Here is a 22,770-nt window from a genome sequence, read left to right as displayed (position 1 = left end):
TTGCTTCGTCATTCAAGTATAGCCTGTGCTCATTATACACTGATATATCAATTTGGATACATCAAATGTGTAGTTGATACATAAGTACTGACACATATAAACATAACATGTTTAAAATACATACTGATACATCAGTTCTGATACATCATTTCTGTAATTGATACGTACTTTCTGATACATATATGTGAAATTTATTTCTTGCTGGCTGTTGATTCATCTAATATGTATATCCTGTGATAATTATTACCCTTTTACATCAGTTCTGATACATAGTTGTGTATGTGAGGAAGCAGTACTGATACATAAATTTGAAATATAATTCCTGCAGGTTGTTGCTTCATCAGAGTATCTTTATTCTGTTTACGAATTAGGTATAAGATACATTGTGTGTCTAGAGAGAAAAACATGCACTTGTGGTAGATTTCAACTAGACGAGATACCATGTCCACATGCAATTGCAGTGTTGAAGAGCAAGAACATTACTGACCTGCACCCATATTGTTCTGATTACTACAAACCAGAGGCGTTGGCAAATATTTATGAATTACCAATGGTTCCAATGCCAGATAAGAAAGACTGGACTGCTCCGAAGGAAATTTTGGAAGAAATTGTCTTGCCGCCAATATACAAAAGGATGCCAGGAAGATCAAAGAAAGGGAGAAAAAAGTTCGCTAATGAGAAAATAACAAGTAGCACAAATTCTTGTGGACGTTGTGGCCACGAAGGCCACAACAGAAAGACTTGTAATTTCATTCCTAAATAGATATGATGTTTGTGGTATCTCGGTGTACATTCTAATTGAATCATAAAATAACATCTATTATTATATTTTATATTTGAGTTTGACACGTGACATAAATATAAAAATCTTTTTTCAGTTGATATGTATCAAGATTAGAACATTTTATTGCTACAATTTTTTTAAAAATAAAATACAGGACGTCCATCGGTTCGCCATGACTTGGATTAATGAAATCTCACATGGTTTATTTTTTGGATCGTTATTTTCCCAAACATAAACATTCTTGTCTTTTCGACAACCATAATTACACAAGAGTTGTTGGTGATATATAAGATCCTATTTGATATAGGTTGTAGATTATCATATGCAGTAAATCTTGATAAATGCGAATCTGATACATAAGCAAGATGTATCATATACGTTAACTCTTGAAACATAGAATTCATATGCAAAAAATTAATGTATCAGAATCATTAAATATTGAGAAATAAGAATCTGATACATGTGCATGACGTATCATAATAAAATAAAACTTATCTCATGTATCAGAATTCACAAAATGTGACACTTATGAATATTATACTCAATACAAGTTTGATACAGTAGAATATAAAACATAAACTTTGATTTTATATTGGATTTTGACACCAGAGAAAAACATAGTAAATCTGATGTATGGAAATATTAAAACATATTAAATCTGATACAATCATTAAATCTTGAGAAATGAGAATCTGATACATGTGCATGATGTATCATAATAAAAAAAAACTTGATTTATGTATCAGAATTCAAAAAATGTGACACTTATGAATATTATACTCGATACAAGTTTGATACAGTAGAGTATAAAATATAAACTTTGATTTTATATTCCATTTTGACACCAGAGAAAAACATAGTAAATCTGAGGTATGGAAATATTAAAACATACTAAATCTGATACATTACAGTTTATGTATCAGATACATTGGAAGAATCAGAATTCTCTAAAATGTTTACTATCAAAAAAAAATTATTGGACATCAATCAGTTCTCCTTGGTTTGGAGATATGTCTCTCCTTGGTTTTTTTGGATCGTCGTTATCGCTAACATAACCATCCATGGCCTTCTTACAACCATATCTCCATAAGAGTGCGGCATATCTTGAACGGAAGAATTCAGCGTTTAGTCCGATATTTGGAATAGAAATCCATCACTAAGATATTCAGCAAACATGGCCAGGAAAACTCCACAATCCCTGCAAATAAAGGAATACAGGAATTTAAAAAAAGTAAAATTGACATATGAATGATTTAGGTATACATAGCCGATGTTAATACTCACAAGCTGCCACTTCCCTGTTGCGCAATTCCTTCAACATACTCAACTGCTAATGAGTGATGTGGTTCAAGCATGTTACCGGTTGATTTGTCCTTGTATGAATCAAGAGACGATCAATCAGTACGTTCGTTGTTGTCAAAGAAACCACTGTCTTGCAGGTATATTGGTAGCATTGCTGCTATCTTTTGGATCTCTTGGGAAGGGTTGCTACTTCTTCGTCTAGCCGATGAATCATACACACGTATCAACCTCTCTTTCAACACAACTACCGCAAGAACCCAATGAAAATCCATGTCGCAGTTTACTGAAATGTATACCTCATCTACCAAATGTCAGGGCAAACCGGCTGGTATTGAGAAACCTCTTATTATGTTCTTCACGGATCCTTCTTGATGAGCTGTAACAGTGGCCCTTGCCATATCTTCTTGTGTAGAAATGTTAGGTGGAAGGTGATAGTAGCGTGTGTGTGCATATTCGATGTAATTTTTGAAAATGCAGTTTGTCGTTGTGTATCGATACTGATTGCTCAACTGCATCTTCGATTTCTTCCGAAGGTAGTAAAATATTACATCGATGTGCTGCACGTTTTAAGAAAGTATTAGTTATATAACAACTAGCATCATGTATCAGATTATGTATGTATCAGATACATTTATCTATCTATGTATCAGATACATTAATATGTATGTATCAGGTAGTTAGTATGAGTTGTATCATATTATTTATGATGAAATTTTTACCTCATCGTTCCAGCATCTGTCCGGCTGTGACATTAGGTAGAACCAGTTCTTATCTTTAGGAAATGCCACAACAAAGTCCATTTTTTCAAAGCCGAATGAAGAGCACTTAGATCTGTAATGATCCTCCTTCGAATTCCTGAATGAAAACTTATAGTTTAATAACATAACAAATATAATACACGACTTGTATGGGTATAAGTTGAATATGTCATACTTACTTGTTGCCATGTGATTTTAGAAGTCCTTTATCTATCCATTGAGAGTAGTCTATGACAAGTTCGGAAGGGGGTTGATAGCATATACCAAAACCTTCAAAAGGGTGTGTCTGATGCGTAACATCTGACAAATTTTTCTTTCCCTTTTCACTCGACCCAAAGTTTGAAAGATACGGCGACTGTAAGATATTCGAAGGAATCCTGCTTCTTCGAGATGGTGTCTTCGCATCGTTAGACAATACATTAGCTTTTGATGGAAGAGTGGTTGGTAGCTGGCTATCGCGTAATAGACATTCATTCTGAACTTGCTCATGACTAACAGCTGTCAATGGCATGGCTGGTAATGGAAGTCCGTATATTAGAGCATCTATCACATCCAGAGTTTCGGTCGAAAATGGTGCTGAAGTATTGGATTCTGATGTGCTTGGTTTGATTTTTTCTTTTTCAATCTCCTCGACTTGCTCTTCTACTTTGGCAGATTTATCATCAGCTACTCTTCCATCTTTCTTTCCAGTGTTCTACACGTAATGTATAACGTCATTAAAAAAATTAATAATGTTGACTTTATCTCAGTAAAGAATCTGATACATTACCTGTAATGTATCAGAATCAGCAATAAGCTGATCAGTATCTGCTCTTTGTGGTTCCATTTGGTGTGCTGATACATCCTTGACGGATGGTTCATCTTCCTGGAAACATAATAACATTTACTTATGATATATATGTACTAAATGTCTAGATATATATATATATATATATATATTTAAAGAGGTAGAGCTTATACAAAATATATATATAGAATCAAATTGTTCATCAATTTGTTTCTGATACATTACCTTTAATGTATCAGAATAAACTTGATGATCAAATAATTCAGGAACATCTGCTGAAATGCTTTGTTCCGATATGTTGTCCACCTGATTTATCATGGTGGATGGTTCAGGTCCCTGAAAACATAATAACATTTACATTTGATACATGACAATAAAAAGTATCCAGAAGTTTAAAAGCATAAATATCAAATATTACATGATGTATGTACCTTAATATCTTCCTGGACATTAGATTTGTCATTTTTTTGGGGTGGGTCAGATTTATTTGCAAAATTGTGCACCTCCAATCTAGTAGGTGCTTCTTGTTGTTCAACCACATGGAATGATTGATCAAAATCATCTTTTTTAACTTGAGATGATGTGCCAGTCATTCGATTCGCCATACTGTCGATGGCTTTCAAAAGATCAATGTGATTTGAATCCATTTTGTTCTCCAAACGCTTGAACTTTCGGTCAACCTTGATACATGTATATGAAAAATCAGAATGTATCACCTAATTAAAAGTATATTGTACGTGATACATCTTAAAGTAATAACTTACGTATCTCTTTAGAGACTTCTTTATGGACTTCTTCAATGCTTTGAATTGCATATGAATAATTCGATCCGAATGACCGGAAGATTCACCTCCTACAGCTGACTTCGCCCCTGGTACATTTTCAGGAGAAACAGGCTTTTCTGATTTCTTTGGTGACTTTGCCCCCGGTTCATTGTCAGGAGAAACAAGATTTTCTGATTCATTTGGTGGTAAGAAATCCTTGTGCATGTTGGCTGTTTCTACTTGAATTGGCTTTTTAGCAGGGGAAGTCTTCATTCTCTTAGAAGGAGGTGGAGAAGATGTCTCAGCGACATCCCTGGATCTCTTTAAAAATTCAGTGGGTGGTGTTGTTGAAAAGTCCTCAAATCCAGTGACTTCATGAGGTTTTCTGAAATTGACCTTGGCAGCCGATGTTGAATCTTCAGGTTTCTGTTGGCTGTCATGAACGACAATAGATTCCATTTCATGTTGAGATTGGACAATGTTGGAGCATGGATACTGCAAAAAAATTGAATAATTGATACATGTTAATGCTGATACATAAACATGATGTATCAGAAACATTAATCCTTCATACATGCTAAACTGATAGAAAAACAACATTATCTGATACATACATGCAGATGTATCATGAGATATAATTCTTGATACATTATAATTTGATACATAAGATAGAGTTTTCATGAGCTGTAAATACTGATAAATGAGTTTTCATGAGCTGTAAATACCTTTCTGATACATACAATTATATGTATCAGAAAGGTTATATAAAGTATATGTATAAGATACATTATATCTTGATACATTTATATCCTGATACATAAATATATGAGCTGATACATCTACTTTATGAATCAAATTATACTGTATCAAGGTCATGGATATATAATGTATCTTAGATTTTATGTATAATGAATCAGTGCATAAACGAATAATATTCAAAGCATGTACCTCACTGAAGATGGTAGACATGAAGGTCTCAAATTTTGGCTTCACGGCGACAACACGCCAGTTAAGAATTCTGGGAATTTTATTACCCACTCTTACAGCAATTTCAGAGGGAACTTGAGATACACATTCATATATCTAAACATTCAGAGCGTATGGCATGCCGCCTAGACGATACATTTGTTTGGCATTTGAAAACTCCTGACGCATTCCTTTTATCAATTTTGAATATGCTAATTTCCCCCATGGATATTGCTCATAACTACCATCTTCTACCATCTTGAAATCATCAACTGATATAGGTGCATCACCTAGTTGAGAAAAAACAAAAGTATGGATGAAATAGAGAATGGCCATCTGAACGGCATCTTCGTTTGTTTTCCATCCTCTAACCAGAAAACGCTCAACAAAACGAGCTTTGTTGACCCCATTTTTGGCACCAGGAAAATATAAAGACAATAATCTACTTGCTTGATCATCAGAATACTTGAAGTCATTCATATTACCGGTACATCGCAAACCAGTAATGATAGCAAAATTATTTATTGTAAATCGCAGTATATTACCCTGCACATGACGAATGTGCAGTTCTTCTTTGTTTTTTTGGTCTACCTCAAGAAGTAAGAGGCATTTGATGATTTGCCCTTGAAAGTTGCAGTTTGGCATATCTAAGTAGTGACCAAATATAGATTGCCTAAATAACTTTATACCTTCTTCACCTATAGATGATTCAAAATCATCAAGAAAATTAGCCCTATATGCCGTTCCGAATCTCAATGGGTGGGACGGGATCTTCTTGATGACGTATTTCATTCCCTGCATTGACATAAAAATGGTTAAATACAACTTGAACTCTATACATGGATACGATGTATCATATGCATTAAGATATCTGATGCATAAGATGAGATTCTGATACATACAGAAGATGTATCAGAAACAATTATATATTATATTTTGATACATACATGTATATGTATCAGAATCATTAAAACTTGAAACATCAAAAAATGACACTTACACATGGTGTATCAGAAATAGTAAATCTCTAAAAAAATTACATTTGAAAAAAACATTATGTATCTGATACATAAATGTATATGTATCAGAATCATTAAAACTTGAAATAACAAATACTGAGGCTTAAAGATGATGAATCAGAATTAGTAATTCTCAAAAAAATTCATATGAAACATACATTATGTATCTGATACATAAATGTAGATGTATCAGAATCATTAAACTTGAAATAACATAAACTGAGACTTAAACATAATGTATCAGAAATAGTAAATCTCAAATAATTACATTTGAAAAATACATTATGTATCTGATACATAAATATATATGTATCAGAGTCATTAAAAATTAAAACAACAGAAACTGACACTTAATAATGATGTATCAGAAATAGAAAATCTCCAAAAAAAATACATTTGAAAAAGATAATATGTATCTGATACATAAATGTATATGTATCAGAATCATTAAAAATTAAAACAACAAACACTTAAACATGATGTATCAGAAATAAAAAATCTCCAAAAAATTTCCTTTTAAAAAGATATTATGTATCTGATACATAAATGATATGTATCAGAAACATTAAAACCTTCACAAAATTTTCATTCTAAAACAAAAAAACTTAATTGAACACATACCTTTGGGAGATTAGGGCGTGTTGTAACCCCTTCAATCTTTTTGTCTATTTCATTGGGTGCATGTTTAACTGTAGCTTTCGACTTCAAATTCTCACGTAGCTTATTCATCACTGCTGGATCGTTACGATGTTTGGATCTAACTTCGTCGTAACCTTCCCAAGACGAATCAGACCCGGGAGAAACAAGAATTCGTTGATTTTTAATGGACTGTTTGAGACCATGAACGGAATCCATATGTATAAGCTAAGGTATGAGAAACACAAATAGAAAGATTTACAGAAGAAAGCAAATGATAAAAAATTAGAAGATTTTTCAAAGATTTTCAGAAGAAATCAAAATATACAAATTTTAGGAAAAATCATATTGAATGAGGATGAATTAAAATTCCATATAAGGAAAGATTGATACATTACCTTATTTGGAACCTTGAAATTGATTAACACTTGAAGAGTAACTAACTAACAAGAGCAAATTAGGGCAAAAATAGAGGAATAGGGCGGATGTATCAGTGACTTTTAGAGAGAGAAAGGAAAAGGAGGGAATTTGGAAATTTTTTGGTGTATATGGAGTAAAAGTAAATATATTAGGGGAAGTTGTGTAAAAAGGTAATTTACCCTAAAAAAAAAGTTGAACCGAAACTAAACCAAATCGAATGAAATAGCAATTCAAGAAGAAAATGAAAAAAAGAACTGAGAAAGATCAATGGACATTTCCTTTCAATGCTTTCTTCTCTTAGACCACTCAAAAGGGGACTGTTTTTCATATGAACAATATATAAAACATGGTCCAAAACTAGTTAAAACGGCACATTTAGCACGTTTTCCCCCTGCCTGACATTTAATTCTTCTTTCTATCACCAAGAATAATCTGCAGGCTGCAGCTACATGCATACATAGATAACACAGCGACTTCAAGTTCAAACCGTTGCATGTAGTCATGTAGAGCATGAACAGGTTTCTACACGGACAACACCAGCGCTGTAGAGAGGTAATAACGTACAAGCAAGCAGAGACTGAGACTCCTTGAGCTCATGCCCTTGAGGCTTACTAAAGTTCCTCCAATTCAACCTTAAACACGGGCAAGACTTTCATGGGCTCGATATATCAGGTTGACAACCACTAGTTAGGGGCCACATATGTGTCTCGAACCTTGTTAACAAGAACTACACTGATAATTTAGATAAAAGTGACTCTGCGAGAAAAAGTAAATCAATCAATTCTTTAATGTACAAGAACAGTTGTTGAGTGAATCAAAATCTTTGCAGAAGACTTGGAAGCAAAGTTAGCATGCATGTAATAAATAACAATAATGAAATGAGTGTCTCTGTTGAAGAAGATTATTGTGATCATATTTGGAAGGTGGGGGGCTGGGGCAAGGGAGGAAGTTGAACCAGAGGGAAAACTTACTGAGAGGAGTTCCGGACATTGTTTAATTAATCAGACAGCAACAGAGAACGTCTGAAGGGAAAACTGTTGTATAATTCTGTTAGATTAGCTGATTGAACTTCCTTTGCAACTCTGGAATTGTTTGAAGTTTTGTGATCTCCCCTTGATTAAACTTGCATTCGCTGTGACGCTGACACCTCCACATGCTCCTTCCTCAGTCAGCTATTTACACCGTTCATCCTAAGAAAAGAATGTTTCTCAGACTATATTCTGAAACTTGACATGCTATATCACTCGGGATTAATGGAACTTTCGATACTGCAAAGAAAAAGAGCATCAATTTCTCAGGCAAAGCCATCATTTTGCAGGACCAGACACCCTGACAAATTTGTTCATCCTGAAGCTTTTTGTATTCTTCCTCTTTGTGACAGCAGTACTCTTCAACTTGGCTAACTTTTCCCTTCTCCCCTCAATGTCAGCTTGAATAACTTTTTCCCTCTTCTCATTTGACAGCAAAGCAAGCCTCGCAAACTTCCTCGGGTTTACTGGCCCAAGCCTTTCATTAATGTCCTTGAAAGCAGGAACAAGGCCACGCCTAATAAAACATCCTTCAATAAGCTGCATTGAATTCATCTCCAGAAGGCTAGGCCTATTTTTCAACTCAAGATCTAAGCAAAATGGGGAATCCTTCAACCACATTCTTAAGGAATGAGCTTTTGCAACAAGTATTCCAGTCCGAGTTTTACAAGGTAGAAATGGAGAACCCATCTCCCAAAGGTATGCCTTCACTGTACTATTTAAAGAAACTCTGTTGTAGTCAGATTTACCAGTAATCAGTACGACGGATTTGGGAGATTCAGGAAAGCCCTCCAAGGATGCATCCTGCGGAAACAGTAAGTTTATGTCAAGCTCTGTTCTCTTTGGGCTACCTTCAGGAAACATTGAAAACAATGGTAAAATCATCAAAAGGATCTTAGAAAGCAACACAACGAAACAAGGTACAACAAACATATATCAAGCATGGACATAAATAAATACATATTTTCTAGTTTATTACGCTATGCTACAACTATAATGCAACAGGACTTTGATTTATCCCCTCAAAGAACAAAAAAGGAATTTTGTCGATGTCAAGTTTGTTAAATATAGCTGTGGGGATTGGCTGACAAGATTAGCGCATTTAATCACAACCCAAGTTTTGGAAACAGCCTCTGGCAGAAATGCAAGGTAAGGCTGCGTACAACAGACCCTTGTGGTCGGGCCCTTCCCCGGACCCTGCGCATAGCGGGAGCTTAAGTGCACCGGGTTGCCCTTTTAATCACAACCCAAGTTTTATGATGCTGCAATTAAGCAATTTTGTTTTGAACTTGTCGATGGCTAGTTCACAAATCTCCTAATTGAAAAGGAATCTTTATATAGAAAATATGGAGCTTTAAAGAGCTTGAACATGTTTTCTTCCTTTGGGATATGGTCATGGAACATAAGCTTTTAAAGGAAAACTTTGCCTGCATATGGTCAAGCCATAATGTGAGACCAACAAGAGCAGCACCCGCAGACAGTTTCCTGAAGTCGGCCCCCCAATCCTTGTCAGCCACTCTGCAGAATAAGATGAACATCAAAAGACAATCAGATAAAATGCAAAAACAGTAAAGTTTCAAATAAAAGAATGTCATGAAATGCATGTCACAATCTTGACGTCCATGTAAAGATTTAAGCAGACCCTCCTTGATCTTAGTTTTGATGCAGCATTCACAAGTACCAATTTCAAACAGGGTCTTCAATGGAGAGACAAAAATAAAAACTCTCATCTCTCCAAGTCCTTGCATAAGATAATTTGAAGGAATCTACCATTCAAAGAAAAATCTGCAGACTCCTTCACCCAAATGGTAGCTTAAATAAACTGAAATTTATAAAAGAATAGGACCCCACCCAAATCCTTGGTGAAAGAAAGAAGGATCTGCTATGCTCTACTTCCCCTATCAAGTTAAGGGCTGCAGCAAGGAAAGAAATTTGTTTTGGACTCTTAAGATTGTCATTCAGTCCATATAAATTTTCCAATTCAGTAAATGTTAGTGGAACGGCCAGCAGTAAGAAAAGGGGACACATAGAGTAGTCTAGTAGAAGCAAAAAAAATAGAAGTTGTACTCTATACTAAGAGAAGAGTCAAAAACAACAAAAGAGTGACCATCAGCTAAAAACAAAGAAAACCAAATACCTATAGTGTGGAGCACTGGAAACAGAAAATAACATACAAATTTCTTAATTAGAGAAAATAACGTACAATTTTAAATGCTCAAAAACTTCAGGTCCTTTTGTTAAAAATGGTAAATGATTATTAATAACAGCACTAAAAAGGTGCTGGAAAGGTGTACAGAGGAGAAAGATTATATCCCTCTCTAAAGATGTAGGGATTCTAGCATCTCTCGGACTGATTCTGCCTCATTTACAAGTTCCATTTAAACCAAAAATAAAACAAAAAGATGTTGTTGGCTTTTATCCTTGGATGGAGTTGCTCGTATCTTTAAAACATCCTAGGTTCCTCTCTTTTCGAACTTTCCACCAGATGCAAGCTGGTATTGTATTCTTAACTTTTGCAAAGAATCAAATTTGGGTTTGCAAGTCTAGATTTCGTATCCCCATAGTTTAACCTAATCTGAATTGAAATAGAAAAGGATTGTGTTGTAGACACCAGAAAAAGGAGAGAAAATGTGTTCCCTGTCTTTGTATCTATTGCATTCTATCTCATTGTATTACATTCTGTTCTGCGAAATTAGAAAATCACCATCAATACCTCGGTCAAGTTGTAGCACAGAGTTGTTCACTGTAGTAGGTAAACCATAGCAGCTACAGAGAGGTACTCTAGCAGTTCCACTTCCACATATGATTGTGTGCAATTTCCCCAAAGAAAAGCTGCAATCCTAGGCTAGCGAAACCTTAACTATCCTACCTCAATGTGTGATTCCTGGGTTAATCACCTTGAACCCAAGTTTCCTGATCCCCACATGAGAGGGAGGGGGGCAAAATTCAAGTTCCAGCGGTGTATAATGCACCATTTGGATGGTTTAATGATTACCTAAGAAACCCTTATCCAATAGTTAGACTACAGCAGCTGTTCCAGCAGGAATTTCCGTCTGATTTCAAGACAACTCCTAAAGGATTTCAGTAAAAGGGAAGACGCAGAAACTGGCATTTTAATCTTTCAAAGGGACAATTATGAACAACATATTCAACAAATGATATCAGATGCTTCGAGTAAGAGGTGCAAATCAAATCAAATTTCATCTGGAAGATCCCTGTACATTCCATTAAAAGAAATACAAAAAGAATAAACTCAAGAGGTTTCCAGATGCCATGTAGTTTTTAAAAGTGGAATATCTAAGCTATACATCAAATACACCATGATTACAAGTATAGATTTTCCTATTATGTTGCAGCCAAGTCAATGTACCTGAAAATATCATTATGGTAAATGCTCCTTTTAATAGCCAGCTGAAAAACCCATGAGGCTGTGGCCCGGAGTTCAAAAGCCCATAACAGATCTTCCAAAGCATTTACAAAATTCAATGCTGCTTTGTCCTCTGCGGCTTCAATTTGCTCCAGGTACAGGTCTAAGTCCAACACCAAAGACTCTGAATTCTCTATTAGAAACCTGCATATATGAGACAAACAGTTAGTTGAAGTGAGAAAATGGAAAAATATAGCAAACCCATCCCTGAAAAGACACCCACACACCCACAAAATAGAATTCTCTGAACAGAGAAAAGAAAATTAAATTCAAATTGTGCCTGATAGGAAGACTAAAACCAGCATCAGCGACAGCATTTAAAAGAGTTTTGGCTTCAGTAATGTATTCGCATAAACTAGCGGCCCGGATAAAGCAAGTCCATATCCTGTGATCTGGTTCTAGACCTTCCCCAATCATCTCCCTAAGCTTCAGAAGGCCAGTATCGTAATCTCTGCTCTTGAGATACGCATCAATAACAGAGCCATATTGTAGAGTGCTGAGATTTATACCATTTGACTTTAGACTATTCAGCACTTTCTCAGCTTCCATTGGATGGCCTGAAGTACCATATGAAGTCATCAGCAAATGCATCGTAGCATCAGATGGTTCGATCCCTGATTCCTTCATCTTCTCTATTAATTTTTCAGCCTTGGAATGATCTCCAGAGCTTCTATACATTTTCATCATTAAGTGATAAAAAGAACGATCGAGGTTATGTCCTTCTGACCTCAGGCTTTCGAAGAGTTCTTCAGCTTGTTCCAGCATCAGCTCCTTACAAAATGCAGCAATTAGGCTTTTATAGGTGTCTCTCTCAGGAGACAGACCCAGCCTTTTCATCTCATGCACTAACAAAAAAGATTCATGAGGTCTACGATCTCTACAGTACATTATTATTAAAGTATTGTAAGTATCCAGATCTGGTTTGAGTCCAGCTTCTTGAATTCTCTGGTATATGTGCACTGTCTTCTTGAAATCTTCAATCTTAGTATATAACTTGAGCATTGAATTCCATATTGAAAGATCTGGTTTGAATCCAGCTTCCTCCATTTCATAAAGCATGGCTTCAGCATCCCTCACTTGCTTAGTCCTGGACAGTAACCCAATTATAACTCTATAAAGATGCATGGTAGGTAAATATCCAGCAGCCCTCATTCCGTGGTAAATTTTCCTCACTTCAAATACGTTACCAGCCTGTGCAAATGCCTCAAGCATCAAAAGAATGGAGCTCTTACTAATCTTAAAACCCATATCTTGTAGTTCCTGGATCAGAACATACAGCTCGCTTAATCTACCATCAACAATTAATGCTTGCATGAGATTGTTTATGGTATCCACTGTAGGAGATGGACCATTTCTCATCATGGTATTGAAAACAGCTCTAGCTTTCTCATAGAAACCACTTAAAGCATAAGCTTGTATTAATGCATTCCAAGCCGTCCTTCCCACAACACCATACCGTTGTTCTATAGTTGCTACAACACTCTCTGCCTTTTCAACTACTTTCAGCTTACCATATGCCTCAATAAGACTTACATGAAATGAGATGTCACCAAGGGGCATACCATTTGCTTCCACCTGATCAATCAAATAATGTGCTGTTTCTGGAAAACCCATCTTGCAGTAAATGACAGCGATTGTTCCGCAAATATCCCGAGAAGGTTCTACACCCTTGGCCCTCATATCAGAAAATATCTGAGAAGCTTCAGCAAACAGTTCAGCCTCCTCACAACACTTGATGAGGGACTCATACACAGAAAAACTGAAATGATATGAATCACTTTTACTTGTTTCGCGGTATTCATCCAAAGCAGCTTTCAAATTTTGAGCTTTGCAGTTAATAATTATTGAGGCATCAGTTATAAGCTTCTTGGACCTGATATCATGCTCCTTCACAAAATTTAGCAACTCTATAGCTTCTGAGATCTTCCCAGATGAACTGTATGAACCCAAAATAGACAATAGGTCATCATGATTAAATTCAGAACCCTCTAAAATGGTCAATCTCAACATTTTGGCTGCAAAGTCATAGCATTCACCCTTAATAAGTAGAGATGAAATGGATTGCGGACTCAAATTACCCAATTCTTTCAAGTCCTTAATCAGAATCTGGATATTTTCTTCTTCACTTTCTCTTCCAAGAGATCGGAGCATAAATTCATATAGAGCAAGATCAGGAGTGAATCCATTGTGCACCATGTCATAATACAACAGCATTGCTTTCTTGGTCTCACCAGACCTCAGATTCATGTCCAGCATCACTGTGTAAGCCAAGTGATCCGGTTTAATTCCAGAACGTACCATGCAGTTGAACATATCTTCTGCATCAACCCTCTTACCTGCCTTTGCATAACCACAAATCAAGGCACTGTAAGTTCTCACTGTTGGCTTTATCCCTGCATTTAGCATCTCAGACATCACTTTTGAAGCCTCTGCCATTTTATTGTCTTTCCCTAATGAGTCAATAAGAATAGTATATGTAACTACATCGGGGCTTCGACCAGAAGACTTCATGTCATTATAGACTTGCAATGCAAGGTCATGCCGACCCTGTTTCCCATACATGCCAATGATGGTATTATAAGTCATTTCGTCCTTCCCAAAACCCATGTGCACCATCTCTTCACAGATTTCTTTAACCTTCTCAACATTCCCCTGCCTAGCAAATGCATGGAGCAGTGAATTATATGTCACCGCATCTGGATAAAAGCCATTTGCCTCCAGTTCATTGAACAGCCTTGCAGCCTCACCATCCATTCCACATCTCCCAAAAACTGAAATCATAGCATTATACGTCCACAAATCAGGTCGGCATCCATGACTTTCCATATCATTAAAAACTTTTACAGCTTCCTCAACATTTGATTCGCGTGAACAAGCACTAATCAGAGTGTTATAAGTTATTATGTCAGGTTTAATTCCCGAACTCCTTACTTCATTAAGAAGTTCAATTGCCAAGTTTGGTGTCATAGGGCCTGATTTGAGACGTGCATTAATCAAAGTATTAAAACTCACGAGATCTGGCTCAAGCCCGCGCTCGTGCATTAATTCAAGTAACTGTTGAACCCGGGAAAACCGCCCATTTCTAGCGTAAACACCCATCATTGAATTATATACTTGAACTGTGTTTCCAATACTTTGCTCTGCCCGCATAAAGATCTCCACAGCCAATGCTTCCTGGTTAGCCTTGCCCAGCACAGCAAGTATTGTCGCAAGCATTCGGGCATTCGGAGAGTACCAATTTCGAAGATTCAACCATTCATAAACCTCCAACGCCCTTTGCCAGCTAGATTGACCGACCAATTTCACCACAAAGCAAAAATCAGTAGGGGTCATTTGCACCATCTTTTCATCCAGCACATCAGCTACAAACTCCTCAGATTTCAGCCCCAAAATATTATCAGTCAAAAATTGTACCCTCTGACGCCAATCTTTCGCCCTCTTGAGCGCAAGTTTCGTCATTTTCTTCCCCTTAGTCCTGCTGGGTCTACCCAAAACCTCTTGGGTTTCATCATTCGATTGAAACCCATTTGAGTTCAAAGACTCATCGCCCTTCTCCATTTTTCCTCCCTCATAATAACCCACATTCACATCACTTTCCGAATCAAATTCAGCATCTTTCACAGAGGGGGCGGCAACAGATAACGGGGAGGGCTGTGAATTTTGATGGGTGTCCGTGAATTTCAAGTGGGGCCATCTAGAAGATGGAGAAGCTCTTGTATATGTAAATTTCTTGGGAGTATTATCTCGGTCTTCACTAACAGTAGAAGTAGTAGTAGTAGCAGAATTTGAGGAATCTAGAGAGCAACAACAAAGAGGGGGTTTTCGGGTTACCTTTGTGGAGTTGAACTGTGGGGGAGCAATACTCAGCAGCGCCGTAGATGCCGCCATGCCCCTAAGAAATTGTCTTGGGGATTCAAAAAGTGTTGACAAACATGGTATAGGGATTTGCTTGAAGCTCTTTGAATAGAGAAGAATTGAAGCTAGTAAAGAGCTTCTATTGTTTGTATTTGCTGTTATAGAATTGACAAGATATTTGTTGTTGTTTTGGCGGGTTGTTTCTGATATATCTCACACATCTTATAAGGATTTGGTCATTAGGCAAAGTGATGGGAAGCTGGCTAATAGTATTATTTAGATATTTTTTCCCTGCTAATTTCATCAACTTAGCTAAGCTTGATGGACAGGTTATTTCAAAAGTTTCAAGTATTTTTTATTTATTATTCAAAAATATTGTGAGATTAATGAGGTTGACTCATTGTGTTAGGTGTAGGGGATAAAATGGAGGTTTGCATCTCAAGTCTTTTATGATAAAAAAGTATCATCAAAACATAAAGACAAGCTTTATAAAGTGGCTATAATAAGACCAACTATATTGTATGAGGTGAAGTGTTGACCAATCAAATAACTCTCGCGTTCAGAAGTTAAAAATTGCAAAAATGAAAATATTTAAGTAGATTTGTGGACATACTAAGAGAAATACGATTAGCTATGAAGATATCATGATAAGGTGAGAGTGATTTTGGTGAAGGATAAGGGACGAAAAGCGAGAATGAATATATATGAATGCCCTAGTGCAAAGGTGTAAGGGACCGACTTTGAATGGTTTCAGATGATGAGGGACTGACTTTGAATGGTTTCAGATGAAGTAGAAGTAGATTAAAAAAGGTATTTGAAAAATCATGTAATTAGACATGACATGATGCAACTCCAATTTATTGAAGGCATAACCTTAGATAGAAAGTTGTAGAGAACACGGATCAGGATAGAAAATTAGTAGATAGCATTATGTTTTCTTGTTATCCATCCATACTAGTAGTATTACTCCTGTAGTTATTATTTGATGTTTCGTTAATCGATTATCATATTATTTTGTTGTAGTTACTGTCTGATTTTTTGTACTTCCATTACTTTTTTCCTGAACTATTTTAAAGTATTTTTCTCTTGAGCTGAAAGACTTTCGAAAAGAGTCTCGTCTCTATCTCTGAGATAAGGGACACATGCATACACGATACCTTCTACAAATCCTATTTAATGAAATTATATTGAATATGTCATTATAATTTTCTTCAATAAAAAAAACTTTTTAATATAATAACTATCAATCCAATAATTAGATGAGATATCAATCCAATTATCAGATGAGAAATCTAACTCTGAAAATTAAAAACACTATGGAAATAATGTTTCACAACTTCTCGTTCCATTCTTTATTTGAAAAAATATATCCAAATTTAACCCCCGCTACTAAATTGCCGCAATTTAGGTCTTTTTGTAGTAACTAATTTCTCGACATGTGCGTCGCATGTGTTCGTCAAGTCATGAAGTAAAGCAAAGTTTTGAATATATAATTATAGAACTAAAAAAGTAATTTAGAAATTTACGTGAATCACTATATTATAATTTGTTTATTGCAATCAAGACGATTGAATGTCGTCTGAACTGATAATATTGAATAGTCTGACTCATTTTTACTGAATCAAATAAAGATATCCAACAATGCAGATGAACAAACAAATTAAAGTTTAATTAGATTTAAGTGATTTTTTGTTACTCATATTATATTTTTATTATTACATAGAAATATATAGTTAAATGTATCTTACCTACTACTTATATATGATATTCTTGGTAATAACTTTTCTTTTACTTTGTATGTTGAAATAACTTTAATTCTAATTAGTAAAAATCAAAGTATTACAAAATATGTGATGAAAAAAATTCAAGTAACATGTTAAAATAGTACAAGACAAAGTTACTTCGGGTGCACCATTAAATTAAAAAATAACAACATAAAACTCCTCAATATTATTGTGCAAATTTTGTTAAGTGGATTTCAAGTATTTAACACAAAATAAATTCATTCATAGCAGCAAATTCAATAATATGATGAGACAATGTTCACAGTAGGACGTTTAAAGAATGAAACTACAACAATTTTAATTACCCATTTTAAAAAAATTATAGTCAAATAGTTTCCAGATACATTATAATTTAATCAACAATTACGCATTAAAATGTGCAATTTATAGAAACTGCACCTGCATATATGAATCTTTTTTCTCTGTCAATATTGATCATGTACATAGATAATGAAGCATTCTCTAGAGGTTACATTCACAAATTACAGCAAGCTGCATTAGGAAATCAAAGATAACAGTGAAATAGAGAAAGCTAAGTTCAAAATAATGCGAACTCACTTAAAATGTAATTATCTTCAAATTATAACCATTTAAAATTCATCTCAATTCAATAACAAATTAAAGAGTAATACCTAAAAAGGTCACTCAACCATGAGAATTTATGTAACAAGGTTATTGGACTTTGTTTTGTATCAATAAAATCACTCAACCAAATAAATTATTTTAAAAAATAATCTAATTAAAATGACAAAATTCATAAATTTTTTGCGCAATTACACCTGAAATCATTCATCATTATTTTGAAAAACTTATGTTGATTGAAAAACTCTTCCCAGTACTTTTGTTTTTCAAGCATCCTGCATCTCTCAAATCGTAGTCATTTTCTTTACATAACTTATGATTTTTTTTATATATATATCCTTTTCGATTGTACAATAACTCTAATTAAAAAACTTAGTCTAACTCATCCCGATCATTTTCTTTCTTTGATGTTTTTCATGTTCCAACTGGTTGGCTTCAATCTATCAAAAGGTGGTCACTAAACGGTAGCAACTATTCGGAAGAGGTAAATAGGTGTATCCTATAAGTATATATCTATTTTTAGGTTTTAAAATTAACGTATTTAGACAAATAATATAAAAGGTATTTAGGTAATTTAACTTTTAAGTTTTGGAGTTCATGTATTTAAGATAGTCTAGATAGATAGATTTCTTATTATTCATGGATTCCTTTGATTCGACACATGTAGCCTATAAACTAATATTTCAAGATATCCAACTTGTAATATTATGATCTTTTTTCTTTTAATAAAAAAAATATCTGCATAACTCTTCTTCAACCTAGTTATTAACATAGGAATTATTTTCTACAAATCTGATTCTTTATTTGTTAATAATCAAAATCAATATAAGCTCAGCTCAATAAAATTACCTTCAGTATAAAATACACAAATAATACTTTCTGCGTCCATATGACATCTTTTTTGGGATGTCTTCAATGATTTTACCCCACACTGAATAACACAATTAACTTGTCAGTTAATTTTAGTTTGTATCTACTAAAATCCAAATAATAAAGTGTGGTGCGGAAGTTAGTAAAACAAATTTTGAAAGATTGTGAATAAGAAAATAAAATATATATATATCAAATGAGATACAAATATTTAATGTGATTCAGTCGATCGACTTAATCCATAAGTGTGATGAGTAATCCACTATATAAAAGAGAATATAAAGTTTCAAGAGAAATAACCTCACAAAATTCACTCAAAATAAAAAGAGATTTACACAAGTAATAACGTAATACTTGCGTCTCACAAATTCTCTCTCTCTCTCTCTATATATATCCAAACTTGTTAAAATAAACTAACTTAGCAATTTAATAACAAAGAGAGATAATAAAAGAAAGGAAGAGAATTGAGAGAATTGTGTTGTATCTGTGTGTCAATTTTCATTGCCAAAATATGACAATTTATAGCCAAAGAAAGGAGAACAAGTTGTGGACAACTTGCCTAGTGGGGCCCACTACATCAACTTGTCTAGTGGGTCCCACTACATGGACATCCACTACATATCTTTTCATAACACTCTCTCTTGGATGCCCACGTGTAATGTGTCATATTAAAAACTTTACAAGAAACAATATACATAGTTATTCTGAACACCCATAGATGTTGCGCCTCGTTAAAATCTTACTAGAAAAAAAATCAGTGGAAAAAAATCCAGTGGAGGAAAAAGAGTACACACATCTGATAATACGCCTTGAGTCTTGCCTCCTTAAAAACCTTACCAAAAAAAATTCAGTGGGACAAAACCTTGATTAAGAAAAAAAGAGTACAACATGTATTTTACTCCCCCTAATGAAGACATCAATTAATATCTTGAAGATGAGGCATTCCAATCTTGAATCTCAATTTCTCAAAGGTTGAAGTTGGCAATGCATTTTAGAACATATCTGCTAAATTATCACTTGAACGAACTTGTTGAACATTTATTTCACCTTTCTTTTGGAGATCATGGGTAAAGAAGAATTTTGGTGAAATATGTTTTATTCTGTCTCCTTTGATGTATCCTCCCTTTAATTGAGCTATACATTCAACATTGTCTTCATATAATATTGTTAGAGCGTCTCTTATCAAAGAAAGGTCACATGTTTCTTGAATGTGTTGAGTTATTGATCTTAACCAAATGCATTCTCGACTTGCTTCATGAATGGCTATTATCTCTACATGATTTGAAGAAGTGGCAACAATAATTTGCTTTGTTGAACGTCATGATATAGCTGTACCACCACATGTAAATAAGTAGCATGTCTGCGATCGATCTTTATGGAGATCAAACAAATATCCTGCATCTCATAACTAATCAATTTTGACGTGGATTCATTTGAGTAAAACAATCTCATATTTGTGGTCCCTCGGAGGTATCTGAATACATGTTTAATTCCATTATAGTGTCTTCGTTAACGACATCCATCAGATGCATGCAAGTTTTTCATGAACTACCAGATTTATAAGATTTCTGACAATGATTGCATCCACCATAGAAGAATATGTTTTCATATAATCAATGCTAGGTTTTGCAAAATTTCTTATGCAACAAGTCGTGCTTTATATCTTACGACTTTATTTTTCTCATTTTGATTTCGTACAAAGACCCATTTGTATCTCACTGGTTTTATACCTTCAAGTGTTTGGACTATCGGTCCAAAAACTTCGCATTTTTCAAGCGAAACTAATTCAACTTGAATTGCATCTTTTCATTTTGGCCAATCATTCATCTGTCTACATTTATCGACAGATTTTAGTTCAAGATCCCTATTTTGTTGCATTATTTCAATAGCGACATTATAAGCAAAACTATTATCGATAATTATATTATTTCGGTTCCATATTTTTCCCGATGAGACATAATTTATTGAAATTTTTTCATTATTTATAAGCGCCTTAACCTTTTCCAAGGTTTTACAATTGTTATGTCTACTCGCTCTTCTTGAGCAGGTTATTTCATACCATGACCATATTGATTGTTTGCTCCTTTTCTTTTTCAAGGATTTTTATCTTTAGAACCGATCGATCTACCACGGTTTAGATGTGGTTTAGATTCATTTGCATTCATTAATTGTCCTACTGGGACATCAACTCGAATTGGAGCATTAGTAGCTGAAATATGAGATTTAGTAACTTTTGATAGGTCAGCAAATGCATCTGGCAGTTAATTTGCAATATTTTACAAATGAATTATCTTTTGAACTTCCAGTTCACATGTATTTGTACGAGGATCTAAATGAAATAGTGGTAATGCATTCCAATTTATTTTATTTTCGAACTGCTTATTTTCTCCCCCTAATATTGGGTATACTGATTCATCAAAATGGCAATCAACAAATTTTGCAGTAAATAAATCTCCAATCATAGATTCCAAAATTTTTATGATAAAAGGAGATTCATACCCAATATATATCCCCAATCTTCTTTGGAGTCCCATCTTTGTGCATTGTGGTGGAGCATTTGAAATATATATTACATATCCAAATATTCTAAGATGAGAAATATTTGGCTCCTTGTCATGACCCAACCCCGTGGGCCGTGACTAATGCCCGAATTGAACACTCGCATATACATCTGTCATCTATAATCAATCAGCAACTAAACTTGATAGGGGACTTACACGGATAGAATATCGCCTCAAAACTGTCATACATATATAAAACCACCTGTCTCCTGGGGAGTCGCAATCATTAAAAGATAACATAGTACGTAAGCCAAAAAGACTGCCACTACACATCACATTTCAAAATATACATGTATATACGCAAGCCGACAAGGCTGCCACTATAAATAGGAACGTTCCCAAAATATAAGTCATGCTAGTACAGTTGGATAACATCTATATATCACCCACATATATGTCTATAGACCTCTAAAAATATCAACAGTATCATATGATGGGATAGGGACCCGTCGTACCCATGGATAAATAAATATATACATCAAAATATCTATACCGAAATTCTAGGCTCTGGGACAATGGAGCACTTCCAAAATAGCTGAGTGGAAATTCTAAGCTGGCGGATCTCCAAAATTAATATTTGTACCTGCGGGCATGAAACGCAGCCCCCTGAAGAGAGGGAGTCAGTACGACATATGTACTGAGTACATAAAGCATAAAATACCATAAATAAGGTCACACCTGAAGTAGAGATTCAGGAGACAAGTATAATAATCAAGAAATCATTATATTTGTGCCTTATGAAATAAAATCATGCATGATTATATCATATATCATATCCGACCCATTATGAACTCGGTGAATCTGTCATATACATGTATCATATTCGGCCCATCATGGGGCTCGGCTCCATCATCACATCATCATGTCATCATATCATATCATCATATATATATATATATATAGATACCGTACCCGGCCCTCTAGTGAGGGACTCGGTGAACAATGCAGTAAAACTGTGCACGAATACATACCCGGCCCGAAACTCGGTGAAAGATACATTAAGGCATGCACGAGCAGAGTAGTAAGAAACCATATGCATTTAAATCATTATTTGGGACTCAAAAGAATAATTAAAATGAACCATCATTTAAAAGTCAAGACAATAGTTATTTCAAGTAACCTTCGATTGCCAATATGAATTATGACAAGCATGAATTATATCAAAATATGAATTATACCATAATAAGACGGCTGGAATCATACACATGTATCAAAATATAATGATAT

The 22,770-nt window shown here is 34.7% G+C and overlaps 3 protein-coding genes across 4 annotated transcripts; all 3 read right to left on the bottom strand.

The window, feature by feature from the left end:
- Window positions 1-1,589: 1,589 nt before the first annotated feature.
- Window positions 1,590-4,872, bottom strand: LOC129895899 (uncharacterized). Its single transcript, XM_055971684.1, has 8 exons — window positions 4,396-4,872; window positions 4,063-4,311; window positions 3,857-3,967; window positions 3,614-3,709; window positions 3,024-3,538; window positions 2,806-2,941; window positions 2,069-2,643; window positions 1,590-1,982 (listed from the first exon to the last, which is right to left on the bottom strand). The coding sequence occupies exons 1-7, from the start codon at window positions 4,852-4,854 to the stop codon at window positions 2,398-2,400; spliced, it is 1,812 nt and encodes a 603-aa protein (XP_055827659.1). The 5' UTR covers window positions 4,855-4,872; the 3' UTR covers window positions 1,590-1,982; window positions 2,069-2,397.
- A 476-nt stretch (window positions 4,873-5,348) lies between these two features.
- Window positions 5,349-7,314, bottom strand: LOC129896258 (uncharacterized). Its single transcript, XM_055972115.1, has 2 exons — window positions 7,002-7,314; window positions 5,349-6,156 (listed from the first exon to the last, which is right to left on the bottom strand). Exons 1-2 carry the CDS (start codon window positions 7,233-7,235, stop codon window positions 5,479-5,481), a joined length of 912 nt encoding a protein of 303 aa, XP_055828090.1. The 5' UTR covers window positions 7,236-7,314; the 3' UTR covers window positions 5,349-5,478.
- An 836-nt stretch (window positions 7,315-8,150) lies between these two features.
- On the bottom strand, window positions 8,151-15,978 carry LOC129894081 (pentatricopeptide repeat-containing protein At3g18110, chloroplastic). Of its 2 annotated transcripts, XR_008767614.1 has the most exons (5): window positions 12,172-15,978; window positions 11,835-12,035; window positions 9,892-9,982; window positions 8,408-9,268; window positions 8,151-8,192 (listed from the first exon to the last, which is right to left on the bottom strand). XR_008767614.1 is itself a non-coding variant. In XM_055969595.1 (4 exons), the coding sequence occupies exons 1-4, from the start codon at window positions 15,777-15,779 to the stop codon at window positions 8,744-8,746; spliced, it is 4,425 nt and encodes a 1,474-aa protein (XP_055825570.1). In that variant the 5' UTR covers window positions 15,780-15,978; the 3' UTR covers window positions 8,151-8,743. The 2 variants fall into 2 exon arrangements, 1 of the variants encoding a protein (XP_055825570.1); XM_055969595.1 differs by having other exon boundaries at window positions 8,151-9,268.
- Window positions 15,979-22,770: the final 6,792 nt, after the last annotated feature.

Source organism: Solanum dulcamara, chromosome 7 (assembly GCF_947179165.1).
Source record: "Solanum dulcamara chromosome 7, daSolDulc1.2, whole genome shotgun sequence".
In the NCBI taxonomy this organism is placed as follows: domain Eukaryota; kingdom Viridiplantae; phylum Streptophyta; class Magnoliopsida; order Solanales; family Solanaceae; genus Solanum; species Solanum dulcamara.
Note: the sequence above shows the minus strand (reverse complement) of the source record. Positions and strands in the feature narration are given on the sequence as shown.